Source organism: Schistocerca gregaria, chromosome 5 (assembly GCF_023897955.1).
Source record: "Schistocerca gregaria isolate iqSchGreg1 chromosome 5, iqSchGreg1.2, whole genome shotgun sequence".
Taxonomy (NCBI): domain Eukaryota; kingdom Metazoa; phylum Arthropoda; class Insecta; order Orthoptera; family Acrididae; genus Schistocerca; species Schistocerca gregaria.
The window spans coordinates 363,331,325-363,354,829 of record NC_064924.1 but is presented as its reverse complement, the minus strand read 5'-3'; the positions used below and the strand labels follow the sequence as shown (position 1 = coordinate 363,354,829).

General features: G+C 41.8%; 1 protein-coding gene across 1 annotated transcript in view; it reads left to right on the top strand.

The window, feature by feature from the left end:
- The window catches only part of LOC126272939 (cytochrome P450 4V2-like), a 359,260-nt gene that overhangs the window by 317,644 nt on the left and 18,111 nt on the right, over positions 1–23,505 (top strand). The window contains exons 4-5 of the mRNA XM_049976237.1: positions 8,288–8,549; positions 11,957–12,147. Of these exons, the coding sequence (XP_049832194.1) occupies positions 8,288–8,549; positions 11,957–12,147 (453 nt within the window). The remainder of the gene's footprint in view (positions 1–8,287; positions 8,550–11,956; positions 12,148–23,505) is intronic.

The window sequence follows — 23,505 nt, the reverse complement described above, 5'->3', positions numbered from 1 at the left end:
AGGCCTGTCTTTGTTTATAGCATTCATACAGAAATATGGTTTTACTGCTATCAGCAGCCGTTGGCGTTTGGGAGAAAACTTGGTGGTTTTACCCTGTTGTTCGCGAGAGTTTCTTCGGTTGTACCTCCCGCTTTCGGCATTGGCATTAGTTCTGGCGGCGGCCACTCTCCGACGTGTATCTTTACTGAGGTGCTTCATGGCAGTTCGTTCGTCAGACTCTTGACCAGCCTCGCCAGACGTCCACGACATGAGCAGGCTGGGCTCTTACATGATAAGCTACATATGAAATTCACAAATTGGTATTATATGGCGTTTACGTCTTCGTTTTACTTTCTTAACCCTATGCTATATGTCTGGCCGTTCTCAGTTGCTTCCTAGGTTACATTAGTCTTACAATGAGGGAGTATTTGGTGATCCATTTATGATTTCTTCGGTTTGGCACTGTTTACCAGGTGTGGTACTGGTTGACCCTTAGAATATTTCCATGGCTTACCAGTGAGGGATCTTGCTTGTTACATGGTAAATTTGTGGGATCTTTTACATGAGCGGTACGATTTTCTCTGTAGGGAGTCACTTCAGGACCTGATGTTCACGTTTGTGTTGGATTTTTCAATGTTAATTTATTTAATATAGTAGCTATCTCAATTACATTTTTTTTGTAACGCCAGCTGATGGGCCGAATGTATGATTTGATCGAAATAAAGAATCTGTGATTTGCGACTGGTGCGATCTGTTAATCATGAGCAATTTTAGAAACAGTCGTGGATGACCCACAAAGAGTATTTTCTCGAAAGGGTTACATCATCTCGCACCCATCGGATAAAAATCTTTGAGGCAGCGGAACTTCATTTCACTTGTCATCGAGTGAGACGCAGATATATACTATCTGTTCGTTAATACCACATGTCCTACCACCACGTCGAACTGCTTCGATTTAGCACGAATAAAATCAGCACTTTCTAGAAGCATTAGTATGGCCCATCGATGTACTACATGTGTGTTAACAAAATATCAGTGCCATTTTTAATACCCCTTAGCAGTTGTTATGCAATATGACTTTCCACAAATCACCATGAGTCGGGAGTCTGCCCTGGTAATATCCAGAAGAAACTTCAAACTTGGTGACATGAGGTGATCATAAGCAGCGTCATTTATTTCGTATACAGTTTCCGTTACAGCGATTTTATCACGACTTCGTTGACTTAGAAACTGCTTGTGAACACAGTTATAAACTTAACTTAGGATACAGGGAGATGCAGACGAAGCTGAATGGTACACCGAGAAGTTAGCAACTACATGACACATGTGTCACAGAGCATGCAGTCCACTCGCTTATTCACCAATATTGCCGGTTCGCGGTAGGCTGTCAAGTGATATGAGTGTATTTTGTAATTATAAGCACCAAGTAGACATCTGACACAGGCGAGATACACTTAGATTTCAAGGAGAGTATAACAATTCAAATACTAAACACGACGTACGCTGACAGGTGTGAATACTGTGGAACAAATTGTTTAATAAATCATGGCTCCAAAATAGTAACATATATCATTTACATAAGAGTGGGAAGACTCTTAGAAGCTGAAGTCGGAGAATATTAGAATTGTTTCCAGAAGAAATGGAGAGACAGTACTTATCAAACGACCTATCTAACATAGTAGACTGAATAAAGGAAACCTATAGTTACTGATTTACGGAAAGCGTTTCACGATCTCGATCTGGGTACACTCTGAGATTCTGAAGGTGACAGGGATGATATACAGGGAGCGAAACATTGTCTACAACTAGCATAGAAACCGGAACTAGATATAAGAGTCAAAGGACATGAAACAGACGCAGAACCGGTCTCCGTAATCGAGGTCGCTAAAGCACGTCTGAACGGTGGGCCTCGACTGCCGGTTTGACTCCTGTTAATTACGGAAATTTTCACAGTCAGTATTTGGCTGGCGAGTGGAGATCGGGAGGTGGGGTAAAGTTCATTATCACCAAACTTTACACCAGTGTCCTAGATCTATGCCACTCTTCAGTGACTCATGAAATGAGGTCGGGTGATAATTTTTGATCCATCCATCGGATGGGGACGTTAAGCTTGGCGGCCCACATGGTACGAAAGTTCTGTCGCAATTGCAAATATTTTTGACATTAACTAAATTCACCATGCAAATCATATCTATTGGTCACACATGAGAATATGTGCCGGACCTGAGTTTCCCATCTATCGAAAACGGTTTCCTTAACCATTTTGGCTTACTTGTGCACGTTTCCATCACCGACCCATCCTCCAAAAGCCCACCCCTCTTGGTGCTATTCGAGAGGAGAGAGCTGTGTTCCGGCACCGGGTTCACTCCCTCGCTACTCTTATCATCATAGAACGCAAACACGATACAAGCTTCCATCACGCTCAACTAGCCTCCACAAATACACATGCAACTATATATCCGAAGTAAAGGGACCAATGTATTCAGACGATCAACCTTTCAGAGTAAGTAGCAAAAACTACCCCGTTGGATTTTCTAGACAAAAATGCCATACTGCATTTCATTTTTTAAAGCTGTGCAGAAACATCGAATACAAGTTGAAATGTTAAGATGTATTTTTTTAAGTTATAGAGAGTGCTTAAGCCGCCCATACTGATGTAATTTTTTGCAGCACGCAATGTTATATCTGAGTTTATAAACCACGGGTGAGATTTTCGTATTCTATCAATTGCTACACGCAAACAATTAGTCCTACAGGCGAAATGAACGGGAACTATATCTAAAAAAAATGTAATACAGTTAAATTTTCTAGCGAGAAACGTTTTCACTGGAGGCCACGGTTTCCGCGATGTTGAAGAATAACGTATAAAAGTGACCTTACAACGCATCTCCACGCTATCTTTCATCAGATAGTATTTTTTGTATGTAGTTCGTAGCACGACGAATACAACTGTATAATTGTTTATTATAAGTTGATAAAATTCACAAAATTTTTAGGTGAAATATTCACAAATGTAAATTTTACAATTTTAAGTCCTCTATTAAGCCAGTGGTGTAAAAAACCAGTCAATGAAGAAAAAAAAGTCGAATGTGGGAAATAATTCGTGTAATCGCAAATGTTTGCACTGACGCAGGAGCAAGAGCACATCCGTTGTTAAGGGTAGCGTCTTTGATTAGTAATCGAAACGTCCTCGGTCCCCCAATTCGAAACCTGTCACATCTTAAATTATGACTTATAATCAGCACTGGCGACCGAAGATTTACGGCATAAGAAGACAACCTCACTCCGCAAAAGGCCTCGTCATAGAGGACGGAAGAGTGCCTATACATTCAAGGCACTCTCTTGTTCTTGGCTGCAAACTGCCCCTTAGGGCGGAAGAATCAGCAATGATTAGTGGCATGAGGATGTAGAAGGCAATGTAAACCACAGCATTAAAGACACATAACGTGTATCTACTGGACATTTGGCCTGAAAAAGTGTCATGATGATCTCTCTATTGGTAAAAGATTCCGGGATAGTCTCCCATACGGATCACCGGAAGGAGACTGCCAAGGGGGAGGTCACCATGAGTAAAGCGTTAATAACCAACGAAAGGATAACCTTCTACGAATCGGCGCGTGGAATGTCAAAAGTCTGAACGTGATGGGGAATGTAGAAAATCTGAAAAGGAAAATGCAAAGGCTCAGCCTAGATGTAGTAAGGGTCAGTGAAGTTAAATGGGAAGAAAACAAGGATTACTTATTACATCAGTATAGGATAAAATGAACAGCAACGGAATATGATACAACGGTAGTAAGGTTCCTTATGGAGAGGAAGGAGGGTAGAGAGTGAATTACTGTGAGAAATTCAGTGATAGGGTTGTTCGTATCACAATCGGCAGCAAACCCACACCGACGACGATAGTTCAGGTATGCTGACGTAGCAAGGTGAAGTTGAAGAGAGAGAGAGAGAGATTAGTTGAGGATATTGAAAGGGGAACACAATACGTAAAGGGAGATGAAAATCTCATAGTGGAGGATTGTAATGCAGATGTATGACAAAGAGGAGAATGTGGGCTTGAGTCAACAAAAGAGAGAGGAGAAATAATCACAAGAGGAGGCGGTTTCTTGGTTAAGGGCGGGTGATGCGAGAAGATTTCAGTTAGATAACGTTATGGTCAGACAGAGATAATTAAAACAGATACCGGATTGTAAGGCATACCCAGTAGCCTATATAGACCTAGACCATAATGTAGCAGTCAATAAGAGTAGACATAAATTTAAGAGATTAGTCAGGAAGAATCAATACTCAAAGGAGTGTGATATGGAAGTACTAAGGAATGACGGGATACGCTTGAAGTTCTCTAAGACTACAGTTACGGCACAAAGGATTATCTCAGTAGGCGATACAGTTGTAGAGGAATAGAGATCGCTAAAAAGGGCAGTCACGTAAGTTGGAATGAGAAATATAGGTACAAAGAAGGTAACTGCGAAGAAACCATGTTAACAGAAGAAATACTTCAGTTGATTGATGAAACAAGGAAGTATAAAAATGTTTAGGGAAATTCAGGAACACAGAAATACAAGTCGCTGATAAATGAAACAAATAGGAAGTACAGGAAACCTAAGACGAAAATTCGTGATGAAAAATGTAAATAAATCGAAAAAATGACTGTCGGAAAGACTAACTCAGCATATATGGAAGTTAAGGCAATCTTCGATTAAATTAAAAGCAAGGGTGGTAACGTTAAAAGTACAACGGAAATTCTGCTGTTAATTGCACAGTAAAGAGTGGATAGGTGGGAAGGGTGCATTGAAGGCCCGTATGAGGGGTAAGATTTGTTGGATGTGATAGAAAAAGAAACAGGAGTCGATCTACACTCCTGGAAATTGAAATAAGAACAGCGTGAATTCATTGTCCCAGGAAGGGGAAACTTTATTGACACATTCCTGGGGTCAGATACATCACATGATCACACTGACAAAACCACAGGCACATAGACACAGGCAACAGAGCATGCACAATGTCGGCACTAGTACAGTGTATATACACCTTTCGCAGCAATGCAGGCTGCTATTCTCCCATGGAGACGATCGTAGAGATGCTGGATGTAGTCCTGTGGAACGGCTTGCCATGCCATTTCCACCTGGCGCCTCAGTTGGACCAGCGTTCGTGCTGGACGTGCAGACCGCGTGAGACGACGCTTCATCCAGTCCCAAACATGCTCAATGGGGGACAGATCCGGAGATCTTGCTGGCCAGGGTAGTTGACTTACACCTTCTAGAGCACGTTGGGTGGCACGGGATACATTGTCCTGTTGGAACAGCAAGTTCCCTTGCCGGTCTAGGAATGGTAGAACGATGGGTTCGATGACGGTTTGGATGTACCGCGCACTATTCAGTGATGCCGGGTATTGGCCCTGTGTGCGTCGGTCGTATGCAGTCCTGATTGTCGCGCTCACCTGCACGGCGCCAAACACGCATACGACCATCATTGGCACCAAGGCAGAAGCGACTCTCATCGCTGAAGACTACACGTCTCCATTCGTCCCTACATTCACGCCTGTCGCGACACCACTGGAGGCGGGCTGCACGATGTTGGGGCGTGAGCGGAAGACGGCCTAACGGTGTGCGGGACCGTAGCCCAGCTTCATGGAGACGGTTGCAAATGGTCCTCGCCGATACCCCAGGAGCAACAGTGTCCCTAATTTGCTGGGAAGTGGCGGTGCGGTCCCCTACGGCACTGCGTAGGATCCTACGGTCTTGGCGTGCATCCGTGCGTCGCTGCGGTCCGGTCCCAGGTCGACGGGCACGTGCACCTTCCGCCGACCACTGACGACAACATCGATGTACTGTGGAGACCTCACGCCCCACGTGTTGAGCAATTCGGCGGTACGTCCACCCGGCCTCCCGCATGCCCACTATACGCTCTCCCTCAAAGTCGGTCAACTGCACATACGGTTCACGTCCACGCTGTCGCGGCATGCTACCAGTGTTAAAGACTGCGATGGAGCTCCGTATGCCACGGCAAACTGGCTGACACTAACGGCGGCGGTGCACAAATGCTGCGCAGCTAGCGCCATTCGACGGCCAACACCGCGGTTCCTGGTGTGTCCGCTGTGCCGTGCGTGTGATCATTGCTTGTACAGCCCTCTCGCAGTGTCCGGAGAAAATATGGTGGGTCTGACACACCGGTGTCAATGTGTTCTTTTTTCCATTTCCAGGAGTGTAGAAGAGATAGGGGATCCGATATTAGAATCAGATTTTAAGCGAGCTTTGGAGGAGTTAAGGTCAAATAAGGCAGAAGGGATAGACAACATTCCACCAGAATTTCTAAAATCACGGGGGGAAGTGGCAACAGAACGACTATTCACGTTGGAGTGTATAATGTATGAGTCTGGCAACTTACCACATGATTTTCGGAAAAATATCATCCACCCAATTCTGAAGACTGCAAAAGCTGTCAAGTGTGAGAATTGTCACACAATCAGCTTAACAGCTCATGCATCCTAGTTGCTGACGAGAATAATATTCAGAAAAATGGAAAATAAAATTGATCGAAATTCTGAGGAAAATAGCGTTAAGTTATAGGGTGACACGAGTAATATGCAATATGTACAAGAGCCAACAGAGAGTAATAAGTTCTCTGATTAAAAAGGGAGTAAAATTGGAGTGTCTTTCACCCCTTCTGTTCAATCTGTACATCGAAGAAGCAATGATGGAAATAAAAACAAGGTTCAGGAGAGGAATTAAAATTCAAGGTGAAAGACTGTCAATGACACGATTCACTGATGACATTGCTATCCTAAATTAAATTGAAGATGAATTACAGGATATGCTGGGTGGAATGAACAGTCTACTGAGTACAGGATGTGGACTGACAGTAAATCGAAGAAAGACGAAAGAAATGAGAACTAGAAGAAATGTAGTAGCGACAAACTTAACATCTGGACTGAAGGTCACGACGTAAATGAAGTTAAGGAATTCTGCCACATAGGCAGCAATATAGCAAATGACGGACGGAGCATGGAGGACATAAAAACCACACTAGAACTGGCAAAAAGGGCATTCCTACCCAAGAGGAATCTCCTGGCATCAAACATGGGCCTTAATTTGAAGAAGAGATTTCTGTGATTGTACGTTTGCAACACGTCATAGTATGATAGTGCGATATCGACTGTGGAAAAATCGGAACACAAGCGAATCGAACCATTTGGGATGTGGTGCTACAGACGAATGTTGAAAATTGGGTGGGCTGATACAGTAAGGAATGAGGAGCTTCTGTGCTAAATCGAAGAGGAAAGGAGTATGTGAAATACACTGACAATGAGAAGGAACAGGATGACAGGACACCTGCTAAACGTCAGGGAATGACTTCCATGGTACTAGAGGGAGCTGTAGTGGGCAAAAACTGTAGAGGCAAAGATTGGAATACGTCCAGCAAATGACTGAGGACGTAGGTTGCAGGTGCTACTCTGAGATGAAGAGGTTGGCATAGGAGAGGAATTCGTAGTGGGCCGCATCAAACCCGTCAGAAGACTGATGACTCCCCCCCCCCCCCCCCACCGAAAAAAGGAGGCCGTACCATGAACAACATGTTCGAAATTCTAACCGGTGGGGTCTGAGTGTGGTCCGAGTGTGTAAGTGGAGCACTTTTCAAGGTCACTATTCAACGGTCTACTTGAACAATTAGAAAAGTACAGTCTAGAGCGGAAACGTATCCAATTTAAATTTTTTAACAAAATTAAATATCCTAGAATAAGTTCTTGTATGTTCCTGTATGTTTCATAACTTAAGCCTAGCGTGTGACTGAATTTAGAAATCTCGTTCACGGTTCATGAAGCGGAGATATCACTTTGTGTGCTGCATAAAACGACAGTGGTGGGAGCAGCTGAATCACCCTGTATGTCTAGGATGTATATTTACATATGATCTGAAACGTGTACAATAAGCATTTGGAGCGAGATGGAGGTGCAAGTTTTTGAAATGTGATGTTTCAGAAACCTACTCAAGGGTAGATGGGTAAGTCACGTAACTAATGAAAAGGTATTTCATGGAAATGAAAGAAAAAAAACTGATCATTGTGAAAAAGTTGATGTACATTGACGCTGCAACAGATGAACAGACTTTTCCGGGTTAGTCTAACGAGTGGAGCTGCAACTAAGAGGTCTTCAGACTGAGGTCAGCTACAGCAACAACAAGGAAGTGTTATGTTCCCATGGGAGGTCTCTCGTATTCCTCAGTTGCTGTTGATATTTGTGTACGCTGAGTGGTGTAACTTAGCCTGCAACGGTGTACCTTGATCTACGGTCCCTATCTTGTCTGCGCAGGTTGATGAGCCGCGTGTACAACGCGCAGTGGCTGCAGCAACAGTACGCGTCAATGCAGCGCGCCGCTGACAAGCTGGTGGGCGGGCTACGCCAGCTGTGGGCGGAAGGGGTGGCTTGCCACAAGGAGAGCATGCGCCGGCTAGCCGTCTGCACGCTGGACATGACCGCCGGCTCCGTGTTCGGCCTCCAAATCGCCGGCACGGAGGAGGGTGACAAGTTTTTCCGAGACTACACGAAGGTCATCCACTCGCTGCATTCCAGAGTGAGTGCAAACTCGGTCTCAACGATCTGACACCGAAAACCAGTGACATATCTTTGTTTCCAGCTATTACTCTTACCACAATAGTATAATATCAAATAAAAGTAAACGCTCTGAAAACAGGACATCTATTTAAATAAAATTAGGTAATGCGATAGTAACATGTCTTCGAAGGTGGTTTGTTTAGCAGTTGCATGTGTAAAGACGTGTAAACATACCATGCCAACACTGCTACTGATATAAAATACATATGCCGAACACTGACCATTTATTAAGATCGGTATACATGCGACCTAATATATTCCACAATGCCGCGTGGAAAAAAAAGGCATTGGGAGGGAGGGGGGGGGGGGGGGGTTCCCTTGGGCGCTGGCGTACACATCCATACCTTACAGTATAAGGTCGAAATTTGAATATTACATACTTCCATACCTCCTCCAGCTTACGTTAATGGAGCTAATCGGTTGGTTCATTTTGCATTACATGGGGTCTAGGGTGCGCCTTAGGGGAATTTTAGGCACCATTTAGTTCACGGGTGGTTCCTTAAAAACCCGAAAATATTTGTTTTGAGTACCAAGATCGAGCCAAGGATTCCAAGAGGGCTTTGAGCAGCAAATGGCTGAAGTTTCTAAGATATACTCCTAAGATTCCGATATCAAATAACACTGATAATTTTGTTGTTATCTTTATCCGTTCAGAGGTACAGATTTTCAAAGTTATCCTGCTTCTACACGTAAAATACGCATTTCAAAGCCGGTGTAAGGAGAAACACAGTTTATGAAGTGACGTACGACACAGAAATATGCTCTAAAGTGCCTCCATTATCGTCTGAAGAGTTCTGGGAACCTCATTTTGTTATAGCACTGAAGCAAAATTTTTATGCTTGTGAAATTTAAAATTAGGTGGTTTTGCGTTATTTCAGTTTCAGATTAATAAACTATCAAAATTTTTGTGACCCATTAGCCTATTTTCATATGAGGAGGGTGAAGAAAGGAACGAGTGGGTTGGAGCACAAAAGGGGAATATGCACCAGTTTATTAAAAGAATGACTTAAAAATGTGGTACCAAATGGCTCATTCTACCTTCCTCACAACCTTTAAAAATTTTCCCAATTATTTTGGCACTCTCTGACACTCAGAGAGAAGGAGACATTGGCAATGAGTAGGAGATAGAAATGTATTTATCACTTTAAGGTAGTAGGCGGTGGCTGTGGTGTTGAAACAGCGAAGTAGACAATGCAGTGTGAGAGAAGGAGAGGCACACAGTAGCATTTGGATACAGTTGATAGTGACTGAAGAGTGCTAGAAAAAAAGAGACAATGTCAGTGAGATAGATATAAAGAGTGGAAGAAAGTGGTATTGAGTGAGATTCAGAGGTAATAAGAGACAGACAGCGAGGGAGACAGAAATATTGACAGTGAGAAAAAACAGCAGCCGTGGGGTTGGTAGCAGTAAGGGAGAGCAAGATGGAGAAAGTGAGAGTGAAAGGAGACAGTATTATTAGCGCAGAGTGAAGGAGACTGTGGCTGTGAGAGTGGGGCAGTGATAGAGGGACACAAATAGATGATGACAATGAATTTGTTTGAATTAGTGAGTGATATTAGACATGTGAGAGTGGAAGGGTGCTCGTAACACATTTAGATGAGCCTGTGGGTGTGAGAGGTGTGTGGCTGGTTAAAAAGACCGTAAAATACCTTCACATTGCAAAATTTTAGGGAAAATTTTTAACCGTAAATGAAGCAGCTGGTATCCTACATTTCTGTCAGAGTCTTTTAATAAACATGACCATAATCGCCTTCTTTGTGCTCTGAGAGGAACAATTTTCCGCGGGTTTCGTAATGACAAGCGTTCTACATCTATAAGTGCACTTCAGGCAATGTTGCAATGGTAAGCCAGAATCATTTGTACTATAGGAATTGTAGTAATGGGAGAACAGAATCATAGTCTCTATTGTGACCAGAAGCATACCTAAATGATTTCTGTTACTAGTTCTTAGTTTGTCCAAGAGGAAATGCTAATGAGATGATTCTTCAGCAACCCTTCATGGCCGTCTGGGAAAAAAGGCACCTGATTCACTTTCGCAAGGAGCCACGCGTAAGGGTTTTCAACAGTCTCCTGTACCGACAAATTTGAATGATGCTACGGTTGCGTTGGGAACAGCGCGGTCGTCCTGTTTTGCTATTGTTGTCCGTTTTGAAATTCCACTTCGTCCCGAATGACTTGATGGCCGACGGGTTCTGCGTCCTAATATTTCTTCTTTCTCACTTATGAAATCATTTTCAACAATCTAGCAATTTGTACAGTGTTATGATAATAGACTCTCCGATATTGCCAAGGATGCATTGAAACAGTGTTAAGACACTCTGAACATATATTGTAGAGTCACGACGAGATATTAAAAATTTTACTACCGAATCGTCACCGTTTTGCACATACAACGTGAAATCTTGAGTACATGTAGCTTACAAACATTTTACATACCATTCTTTCCAAGACATATATTTATAAATGATTTTCTTCTTTTTCACATAGAGACAACCTATTGTCAAAAACTATAGATCAATTTCAGAGGCACACCGCTTTATTCGGAGTTACAAATCTGGGAGAATGTGCGGTGATTTACTCTCGCAAACCACTGAAGATAACTCAAATGAAGTTCATGAATGTCCGTAAGTCGTTTACCTGGTTATCACACTTAGATCCACATACCTAGCTTCTTTATATTTTTCTAAACTTTTTTATTTCATTACACTGTTACAACAAAAAAATGATTCAAATGGCTCTGAGCACTATGGGACTCAACTGCTGTGGTCATTAGTCCCCTAGAACTTAGAACTACTTAAACCTAACTAACCTAAGGACATCACATACATACGTGCCCGAGGCAGGATTCGAACCTGCGACCGTAGCAGTCGCACGGTTCCGGACTGCGCGCCTAGAACCGCGAGACCACCGCGGCCGGCCTGTTACAACATGTTATAAAGATCCTTCATCTGTCTAATTTGCCGCGCGGAGTAGCCACGTGGTTTAGGGCTCCGTGTCATGGATTGCACGGCCCCTCCCACCGGAGGTTCGAGTCCTCCCTCGGGCATGAGTGTGTGTGCTGTTCTTAGGATAAGTTAGTTTAAGTAGTGTATAAGTCCAGGGACCGATGACATCAGCAGTTTGGTCCCTTAGGAATTTGCACATCCACTATTTAATAATCAGTGATTTTATTTATCTTATAACCAAGTGTAAAGTTCATAAGCATTTAGACGTTCGGACAGTATGAGTAAGAACATTTTCCTCGATGAAATGAGTTTGTTCAACTAATCTCTTATGAAATAACTGAAACATGGAGGAACAAATTACCGTATTTAGAAAGACTTTAAAGATTCGTCATTGGACTAGATTGTGCGTTTACTTTTGCAGGTGTTGCAGCCGGCGCTGCTGTTCAACCCACTATTCAAGCTGTCCAAACTGGGCAGAGAGCAGGCCAAGGTGCTCAAGACTGTGCACCTCTTCATAGACGACGCTATTAAAGCCGCTGCTGAAAAAATGCAGCCACGGCGAATATGCCACAAGGAAGCTGACAATATGTCGAGCATCAAGGATAAGGATAGGTTTGTACTCCACATAAACAATTATCGTGTCACCTTGATTGTGGTATATGTAAAGTACGAAAACACATTGTTAGGTTTCTCATCAATCTTAAATATAATTGCATAGTCATTCGTCGATTAGGATGCTATTTACAAAATTCTATATCGTATTGAAAAGTAAATAATTCGACAGAAATAACAGCGTACATGCTACTAATGAAAATGGCATTGAGGGAGTATAGTGAAATAAACAGTGGAAAAAAGGCAGGTACTTGGAGTTGAAGCAGTTTCAATATACAAGGTGAGTCAGGAGGAAAGGTACATTTTTTGAGGGGTGGTGGTATTAATGATTGTGAACAAAAATCCTCATATGGACGTATACCCTATTCCGAATGATTTCCGGGATAGAACACATTTAATAACACTTTGGTAAGATTTTCTTGAATAAATCAAAAACCGCATCCTCCAGCGAAAACATCTCGCAGCACATAAATACAACATATTAAATTTCCTACAAAGAAGGTCCTATTCATTTATTTCTCTAGAACTAATGGTTTGTGCGAAGAGAGTGCGATAATGATGAAAAACTCGCTCGATGCACATTAGATAGTTTTTGTTGGTCCCGACTTAATAGACCACAAGTGACCGGTATCAACCGGTTCATCTCAGCTAGCTATGTCAATGTGCTACCCCAAATTGGCCTACAAAACTACTTAAATTACAGCGCATTCGCGTCGATCGTGGTTTTCAACATTCTCGCACTCTCTTCGCGCAAACCATCAGTTGTAGAGAAAAAATTGAATAGGACCTATTTTGTAGGAAATTTAATATAGTTTAATTTTGTACTGCTACACGTTTTCGCTATAGGGTGCTCTCATGAAACAGCTTGATGATAGGCTTCAAAAACAGGATCAGAGTCTGGGTGAAGTGGCAGAGGAACTGAAGAAAGAGATCCAGAAGCTGGAAGAAGGTTACAAAAAGAAGATGTAAGTAGTTCAGTTACTTATTAAGCAGCAACGGCCAAAATACGGCCGAAGCTGTAAAGAGGGAACAAAACACACAAATGCTGAAGGTGAATTGCTACGATCTTCAGATGTCATGCTCCATCTTCCGTCAGTAGTGGGGAGATGATATGGCTCGCGATGCTCTTTCGACTTGATGTGTGATCTTGTGTGGGCTCAGAGTATCAATCGTTGTCAATGGCTCCAATCGTCACTTGTTCGTCTGGTGTGATAGGAGACTGGTACAGTCCTATTGCCACTTCTTTAACCACAAGTTCCTTGCATACGCTCGACCTGCTATTGTTTCAACTGCAATTACTGGACTCTTCGAGCTATATGTCAGCCAAACACACAAACACGCACAATTTTTGATGTCACAAGCACCTGAGTCAAATTTTGCAGTCGCTGCAATCGGTACCTCTGATCCGATAATTTTAAGTCCTGTCAAAGTCGCCATGTAAGTGAACATACCTCCTGTTTGCGTGACATTGTGCGGTTTGTGTGTGTGTGTGTCTGCGTGTGTGTGTGTGTGTGTGTGTGTGTGAGAGAGAGAGAGAGAGAGAGAGAGAGAGAGAGAGAGAGAGAGAGAGAGAGAGAAAGAGAGAGAGATGTTTAACCAATGTATGCCTGTTTAATTATTTAATCCGCACTCACCTCGCCTGTTCAGACCACGTCGCTTCTTCCCTCGTAGTACTGCACCGCAAATATGTTGGAACGTTTCTGTAATGTTCAAATAAGTACGGAGGGAAATGGGGGGCGGGGGTGCTTCTGTAAAAAGTGACGTCACTCTAGTCTAGTAGAACTTTGATTATTATTAACATTTGTGCACTTTACTGGGCTCAATGCCAATGCTCACACTCTAGATATGTTATTCTTGAGGTCACATTCAAATCCATTCACTACAATCCACCACGGTGACGTTCATGGAAATGTAGTTAACACAATTACGACGTAGCGTGGCACGGGAGATGCGAAGGAGAATCAAATAGTATTTCTCTCGATTTGACTCAATTCACAAACTTCGGGAAGAGGTGCTGTCTTCGCCTGATGTTCAAGGACGATGGCACATTGATGATTATACTTTTGTTACAGTTTTACAACATTTTTGCGACCCAAGACTTCAGTGTTCCTTCACGTTAGATAGCCAACGACACACCACTGATCACTTGGAGACAATCGTAAACAAAATGCGAGAAACAAATGTGACATCAATAGCACCACCGCACTAGCGATAGCAGCTATGCTATTGGATATAAGGATGTATGTTGGTAATGAATTTTACGGGTATATCTATCTTGCACAATCACATTCCGTTAAAATCTTTTATTTCCTGCGTTCTTTGAAACCAGTGCGCCAATTCCTTACATTATCGAGATATCCAATAAAAATATTCCTTACAAACACATTGATCAAGTTTTCAACATGCAATTATAATAAAGTCTCAAACAAATGGTACCACTTCAGAGGCGATATTAAAAGGGGAAGTACAGTTATTTTCATTTGCAATTAGAGCTATTGTAAATGCTGATTATTTTCACTTCAAATGAAATTGGTTAGCGGCACGCTTGGAGTGAAATGATCGTGTGCGTGGCTAATGTTAAAAGAGGAAATTATTTTATAAAATGTTAATATGACTATGAATTAAGATGCAGTTCAACATTTTAGTAGTAAAACTAACGAAAAAGCACTTATGGCGTTCGATCGTTGCGAACCCAAGCGATTCGCTCTCAACTTAATTTAAGCGGCCAGAAATATTATATAATGAAAACAGGAAAACTGACTTTAAAAATTCTGAAATATATAGGCGCCAATTATTATTGGCAAAACGATTCAGTGAATACCTTTACATCCGTATCTATCCGCTGCCAGAACAAGAAGACTAAAACAATCTAGTGATGTTTTCTCACAGATAAAACAGCTAACAGAGATTTACATAACATACTGTAGGGAGCTTACGGATATTAACTGTTCCAAGATTACCTTTACGTAAGTACAACCGAGAAAATGACTTTATTGCTGCACATTCAATGCACTTACAATGCTTCGAGAAACATTTTTACTGGACTAACATTAGGAATCATTACGTATCGTTCCATTAACAGTAATATCACTTGATGTTACTTATTATTGTTATTGTTATTATTAGTGGTAACATGTTTCTTCAGGACTGATTAATCGGACCCAAGATTTCATCTATGTGTTTTTACCAAAATACATATATTATTATTATTAGTGCCAACATGTTTTTTCAGGACTGATTAATCAGCCCAAAGATTTCACCTATATGGTTTTATCAAGATATATGTTATACCACACTGGCCCAAAGTTTTAATTACTGAATATGGTTCCCCTTTCTAATCTCACATGCAGGAGTTATGCGATAAAAATGGCGGCGCAGTAATTTTCTGTCTCCCAGGCAAAGGAAAGTTATTTAAGTTACGAAATATGGACTCGAAAACTAAAGACTCTCCCTAAAAAAAATAACATATGGAATAGAAGTATCTTAAACTTACAGGTAGTGTTCATAAATTACCCAGGGGTAAATGCCGCTGCCTCGAGTGCGGAGGGACGTGGTTTTATTCCCGATACGTCCTCCGATCTTTTCTGATCAGCTTCGCAATGCAACTTAAGCAGCTGCCTGAATAATGAAACAGCAGTATCATTAGGATTCACCTACCGGCAATAACTGCTGGAGGGATCGCTCCTCGTGCTCCCTCGTAGGCAGCAGTCGGCAAGTCCGAAGAGGGCTAAGCCTTAACCAGTGATTGGTGTTTGTATTTACGTTTACAAAAATATATCAACCATACCATAACATCCCACACGCTTCGTTGCAACCTAATACTCATACAATAACTTGATTCCTGAGGTACTGAACTCCACAAAAGGAAAGCTTATGTTTATGAGTGCACGTAGTACACTGAATTGAAGTGCCGTTAACTAAACTTTCGATAGTGACTGAAGTTGAAAATAATCCACTAATTTCAATGGTAACAATACTTAGTGATTTGCAGGTACTCCTTTAGGCTGCCCAAAATAGACCACTCCTAAAATTAGCCCTTTGTTCAACGGAAAACATCTCTAATTTGGAATTTGAGTACGAAGTTCTTCCAAACATATCAACAGCATCTCGGAGAACGAGAAACGTTGTCCTCAGTTTTAATAACATCATTCGATTCTGAAAAAGATTAATAGTAAAATTAAGTTACCATTGAAAAAGTCAGTTTGATAAGCGTTTGATGTTTTCAAAAAGATACGTACTTATTGCTTCATCAGGGAGTAAAAGTGAAGGAGGAAACAAGGTCTTGTGTTTATGGACGTAAAGTGTTTGAAGCTACACGGCAAATGTAGCTGCACCATTGATAATAATATATGAACGATACAGGACTAAAATGATTGCAATCGAAATGTATTCTTTAAGTTTCTGTGATATTTCATGAGGTTCTCGTTAAAGTTATTAACATTTTCAAAAATTATTCGTCCCTTTATCTGAAATATCAGTTCAACTGAACATCTTGATTTTGTTTCTTTTCATTTCCGACGCAAAGGATATTAAGTTAACAATTCAAAATGTTTTGCAGCATTCTTTTGTAGTATCGATTGTAGAAAATTATGTAGCTACGTGCCTCACATGAATAAACATCGTAGCTTAGAGCCTAAGCACGAACTTCCATAACGTAACACTCCCACACACATTCTTTGTTACTGACCAATATGCAAATATCAGTGTTACTTAATAAGTACAGAGACTCGTTCTACGAAGCTAGATTATTTGGATCCCTTTCCATTACATTGTTGCTACATGAGCAGTTAAAATAATTCACTGATGGACGGACGAAGAAGGGGGAATTGAAACACTGTCATGTTAACTTGCTTCTTCTGGGTGGTGAAAAGAGACGTTACTGCTACACAGCACCAAAACTGGCTAAAAAGAGACGTTATGTTGTTATTTGAGGTTGATTCAACTCTTATTTTGAGATACCTACACGTAGTACCATTATATAAAATTAAAGAACAATTCAATTAACATAAGTTTCATCTTCATCTCTTGAGGCAAAAAAATCTAATGAGATGACATTCTTGTGTGAAGACTGATGAATATTTAAAAAAATTTGGAACCGTCTGATTACAGGACATTTCGAAAAAATTCTTGTTTCTGTAACTTGACATGGTATCGCAACTGATAGCCATAGGTCCTATATACTATGGCTGCTAAATACCATCGCGTTGATGTACCAGTTACTCAGAGAAGTGGCATTATGCTATATCCTGATGTTTAACTTAAGCAAAAGTGGTCTGGTAGGCTAGTATGAAACGCTTAATGCTGTTTATGAGGTAGAACATACTGATTAGTCTGTTCCATATTTAGTTCTCTGACATGCTTACGGCTCACGAGCCTTGCCTACCGTAAGTGAGCGTCAAATATTCGTAAAATGCGTCTGTAATTTTCCGTTTCGTTGGAATGTAAGCACACTGGCAAAACATTAGACACCCTTAGGGAGGCATGACACTAATATTGTATAACACGGGACCTAGTCCCGCTAAAGACATCAATTTACCTAAGAAAAGACTTGCACATTTCCTCCTATCTGCTACACAAGAGCATTCCAATGCACCCGTGGAGGATTAAAACACGTAGTGGTAACTTATTGTCTGAACGCTGAACCTTATTTTCCACACGATTTTCAAAATATTGTAAGGCGTACACTTGTGGACTAAGTTCTCATGATTTAGCGGGGCAGTCGAGGTGCGAAAGAGTGCCTTATTGTTTGTCAACGAAGAGTGTATGAGTGCAAAAAAAATGGCTCTGAGCACTATTGGACTTAACATCTTAGGTCCTCAGTCCCCTAGAACTTGTTGTTGTTGTTGTCTTCAGTCCTGAGACTGGTTTGATGCTGCTCTCCATGCTACTCTATCCTGTGCAAGCTTCTTCATCACCCAGTACCTACTGCAGCCTACATCCTTCTGAATCTGCTTAGTGTACTCATCTCTCGGTCTCCCTCTACGATTTTTACCCTCCACGCTGCCCTCCAATGCTAAATTTGTCATCCCTTGATGCCTCAAAACATGTCCTACCAACCGATCCCTTCTTCTGGTCAAGTTGTGCCACAAATTTCTCTTCTCCCCAATCCTATTCAATACCTCCTCATTAGTTACGTGATGTATCCACCTTATCTTCAGTATTCTTCTGTAGCACCACATTTCGAAAGCTTCTATTCTCTTCTTGTCCAAACTAGTCATCGTCCATGTTTCACTTCCATACATGGCTACACTCCAAACAAATACTTTGAGAAACGACTTCCTGATACATGAATCTATATTCGATGTTAACAAACTTCTCTTCTTCAGAAACGCTTTCCTTGCCATTGCCAGTCTACATTTTATATCCTCTCCACTTCGACCATCATCAGTTATCTTACTTCCTAAATAGCAAAACTCCTTCACTACTTTAAGTGTCTCATTTCCTAATCTAATTCCCTCAGCATCACCCGATTTAATTTGACTACATTCCATTACCTCGTTTTGCTTTTGTTGATGTTCATCTTATATCCTCCTTTCAAGACACTGTCCATTCCGTTCAACTGCTCTTCCAAGTCCTTTGCCGTCTCTGACAGAATTACAATGTCATCGGCGAACCTCAAAGTTTTTACTTCTTCTCCATGAATTTTAATACCTACTCCAAATTTTTCTTTTGATTCCTTTACTGCTTGCTCAATATACAGATTGAATAACATCGGGGAGAGGGTACAACCCTCTCTCACTCCTTTCCCAACCACTGCTTCCCTTTCAAGCCCCTCGACTCTTATGACCGCCATCTGGTTTCTGTACAAATTGTAAATAGCCTTTCGCTCCCTGTATTTTACCCCTGCCACCTTAAGAATTTGAAAAAGAGTATTCCAGTCAACATTGTCAAAAGCTTTCTCTAAGTCTACAAATGCTAGAAACGTAGGTTTGCCTTTTCTTAATCTTTCTTCTATGATAAGTCGTAAGGTCAGTATTGCCTCACGTGTTCCAACAGTTCTACGGAATCCAAACTGATCCTCCCCGAGGTCCGCATCTACCAGTTTTTGCATTCGTCTGTAAAGAATTCGGGTTAGTATTTTACAGCTGTGACTTATTAAACTGATAGTTCGGTAATTTTCACATCTGTCAGCACCTTGCTTTCTTTGGGATTGGAACTATTATATTCTTCTTGTAGTATGAGGGTATTTCGCCTGTCTCATACATGTTGCTCACCAGCTGGTAGAGTTTTGTCATGACTGGCTCTCCCAAGGCCGTCAGTAGTTCTAATGGAATGTTGTCTACTCCGGGGGCCTTGTTTCGACTCAGGTCTTTCAGTGCTCTGTCAAACTCTTCACGCAGTATCGTATCTCCCATTTCGTCTTCATCTACATCCTCTTCCATATCCATAATATTGTCCTCAAGTACATCGCCCTTGTATAAACCTTCTATATACTCCTTCCACCTTTCTGCCTTCCCTTCTTTGCTTAGAACTGGGTTGTGATCTGAGCTCTTGATGTCCATACAAGTGGTTCTCTTATATCCAAAGGTCTCTTTAATTTTCCTGTAGGCAGTATCTATCTTACCCCTAGTGAGATAAGCTTCTACATCCTTACATTTGTCCTCTAGCCATCCCTGCTTAGCCATTTTGCACTTCCTGTCGATCTCATTTTAGAGACGTTTGTATTCCTTTTTGCCTGCTTCATTTACTGCATTTTTATATTTTCTCCTTTCATCAAATAAATTCAATATTTCTTCTGTTACCCAAGGATTTCTAGCAGCCCTCGTCTTTTTACCTACTTTATCCTCTGCTGCCTTCACTACTTCATCCCTCAGAGCTACCCATTCTTCTTCTACTGTATTTATTTCCCCCATTCCTGCCAATTGTTCCCTTATGCTCTCCTTGAAACGCTGTACAACCTCTGGTTCAGAACTACTTAAACCTAACTAAGAACATCACACACATCCATGCTCGAGGCAGGATTCGAACCCGCGATCGTAGTAGTCGCGCGGTTCCGGACTAAAGGTATGAGTGCAACTTTCTAAACACGGCTATTCTGATGTTGGACGATGGGAGTGTCCGCAGCTTACTCATGACGAATATGTAGAAGAACAGTTACTGGGAGAAAACGGCAAATATAACCAGAGTCCCCAGAAACTTTACTCTATGAAATAGGGGTCAAGATGAGCGAACGTTTGTCTCAGCTTACCCGTAGATAGCCGACTGTTTCAGAGGAAAAGACGTTAAAAATTTTCGAGGTACTTTATGCACCTTTTAGCGAGGAAGTAATTGAAGTTCAGTAGTGGCACAGTGCGTAACGTAGCAGCTTCACATATTTGTATTACAGGGTGGGGCAAATAAAAGTGGTCTTGAGAACAGAGTTCCAGGGTGCAAAGAAAAATAGCAGAGGAAAGTAAGTACAGTACTAACCCGAGTACAGCACATGTTGAAACTGACCATCATTCATCTGTTGGCACGTTTGGGTCCTGGTCAGCAAGCTGCTGAAGGCGAGTCGAAGCTGGAATTCTGGAATTGGTGTAGTGTAATCCGAAATATTCTGTTGCAATTCTTGGAGACTACGGGTGTTATGCGATACACCGTAGACCTGACGGTTCCCCGTACAAATAGTCGCACACTGTCAGATCAGGTGACCTGGGTGGCCAGCTAGGGGCACGACCACACTGACTTCTGCTAACAACTCGAAGATCCTGTAATTGTGCTTCATGATTTGGCCGGCTGTATGGACAGTTGCTCCCGCCTGTTGGAAGTAACCGTAGGTCTCTTCTTCCTCAGTTACTGCTGCCACAAATGCACAAATGGCTTCAAAATGTTCACAATCTAACGTCAAGGAAGATGGGACCAATAATACGGCGTGCTGCTGCTGCACAACTTTTGATCATGCACTGGTGCTTCGTGGAAGTTAGTCGGATTCTTCGCTACCAAGAATCTGTGAATCTGTTAGTTGATGTAACCACTCAGATGAAACCAGGCTTCATCAGACATAAAGAACAGATCCATATCAAAGTCATTCACTTTCATCTCAGTGAAGAGCCACTTAAACAACTATAGGTGCTGAGGAGTATGTGTGGTTTTAATGCATGAACAACATACTTTCGGTAGGGATGCATGTGCTGGTATAATCTGTGTGGTGCGCCAGTCTCTTGCTACAGGCATCCGGTTGTTCTGATGGGCCTGTGAAGGATTTTTGGTGAAGTATAGCCACATTTTCTGGTATGCGGGCATGTTTGGGAGTGGTTTTAACTTATAGCTGGCACGTTTTCACGAATTGTTTGTCACATAACTTTCCACGAAGAATACCCGCTGCTTCACTGTGAGTACTATCGTCCACTTTGCACTGCTCCACTCACAGTGACAGAGCCGTCACTACTCTCTAAACGGTGTGGATCACGTGGCGATCGTACACGTGGTGTGCGCGTTGTGGGGTGTGATTCAATGCGTAGAAATACGTCCAAACCGTATCCAGTCATACGGGCCACTTTCATTTTCCCCGCCCTGCAGTTGTTAGCGTCGTGGCCTTCCACTTTCTCCTCTGTGGTGTTCGAAAAGCGATTATTGCATTTATTTGCTGTATTTTATATTACAATATATATTTTTCTACCCATGTCCCTAAAAGGTTATTACACGAATGTTTCTTGTCATGTCAGTACAAGATAGCTAAACGAATTTTTCCGTTGTACACTGAAATATTGTGGAAAATATTCTTTTACTAACTATGCGTCTGGTGAATGACATTAAAAAAATATTTGAAATTTTTTGCGGTGAAATTGCCGTAGTGTATCACGATTCATAATCAGCAGCAAGTGCCTGTTCTTGGGAGAGTGATCTGTTATGAGTGGTTTGCTGCTAATTTATTGCCATCACATGAAATCTTGAGCAATGTTAAAGAAGTTTCTTTACCGAGTGAGATTCACACAAAGAAGTGTCACACACGCTTTCGCGTAATGCTCGTATCGTTCTGAATTTGTACGTTTAAAATGTTTCTATGATCGATATCATCAAAGTGAACGCACCAAACCTTCCTCAAGGATAAACATAAGATAAATATAAGAATTAAGAAGTGACGCAGAAATGAAATATAAGAAAATAAAAATTTGGAAACATTGTAACCATTGAATACACCATACACTCATATATAACGCAATATATAAATGTAAGACATTAATTGTCGCACCTAGTCAGAATTTTACTTTCGAATATAATGCCCTTGGATCGCCGGACTTGGTAAGTAGCACTCGTGTAGTAAATATTAACGGATATGAATAGATAAGTAAGTAATGTAAGTAAAATCAATAATTGGATTTCGAACACGAGACGCAAAAGTGAACGGCCACGACGCTAAAAGTAGGACAGCAGTTCGACTGAGCTTATCGCGAGCAAAGTGAACTCTAAGTTATGACGGAAAACTTAACTGTCGTTTCCTCAGGAATCGTCGAGCATCTACGAATCAACCAAGATACGTGTTTGCTTATTGTCTCTTTCCTTCCATTGAGCGAAGTTTGTGGGAAATCAAGTTATGATACTTGTCAAGTCCATTTCGTTAGTCACCCAAAACGTCGAAAGGGACACCCTAGTTTATATTCACGGTAATCTAAATGGGTGGGAACAATTCCAGATGGCCAGAGTGGCCGGTGACATTACGCTACAGTCTGGATCCGCGTGACCGCTACGGTCGCAGGTTCGAAGCCTGCCTCGGGCATGGATGTGTGTGATGTCTTTAGGTTAGTTAGGTTTAAAAAGTTCTAAGTTCTAGGGGACTAATGACCTCAGAAGTAAGGCCCATAGTGCTCAGAGCCATTTGAACCATTTTGGAACAATTTCTGGTACGTAAGATACCTGCAAAACGTCACAGAATCATCTCTCGTTCCCCGTTGTCCACACCTTGCCCTCGCTCTCTGTCCCTCTCTCTCTCTCTCTCTCTCTCTCTCTCTCTCTCTCTCTCTCTCACACACACACACACACACACACACACACAGAGAAACACACACTATCATTTAATGCCTAATTTGACTTATGGTAGACCTGGCGCCTTGCATCAGTTAAAAATGAAGCAAAAGTCAACATTCTTTAAACCAGATGACAAACCTACCGACAGCTGCACCCCAGTTTCTTTGTTGTTCGTCTCTCAGAGATGTGCAGCTTCTTATTCCACCGTGTGCAATGGCCGTTTGCGAGTTAGCGCCAAATCTCCGTTGCATGCATTTACTTTTGCAATGTTTTCTCGGAAACTGCTACAGATGGATCAGCATTCAGTGACACCAACGGTTCCTATCGGGTTTTAAAACGACTGTCACTGAAAAGGTGTGAAACGTTCCTCGTGTCGTTGTCCATTAGGATAAATTTACTACGTTCGTTCGTTTA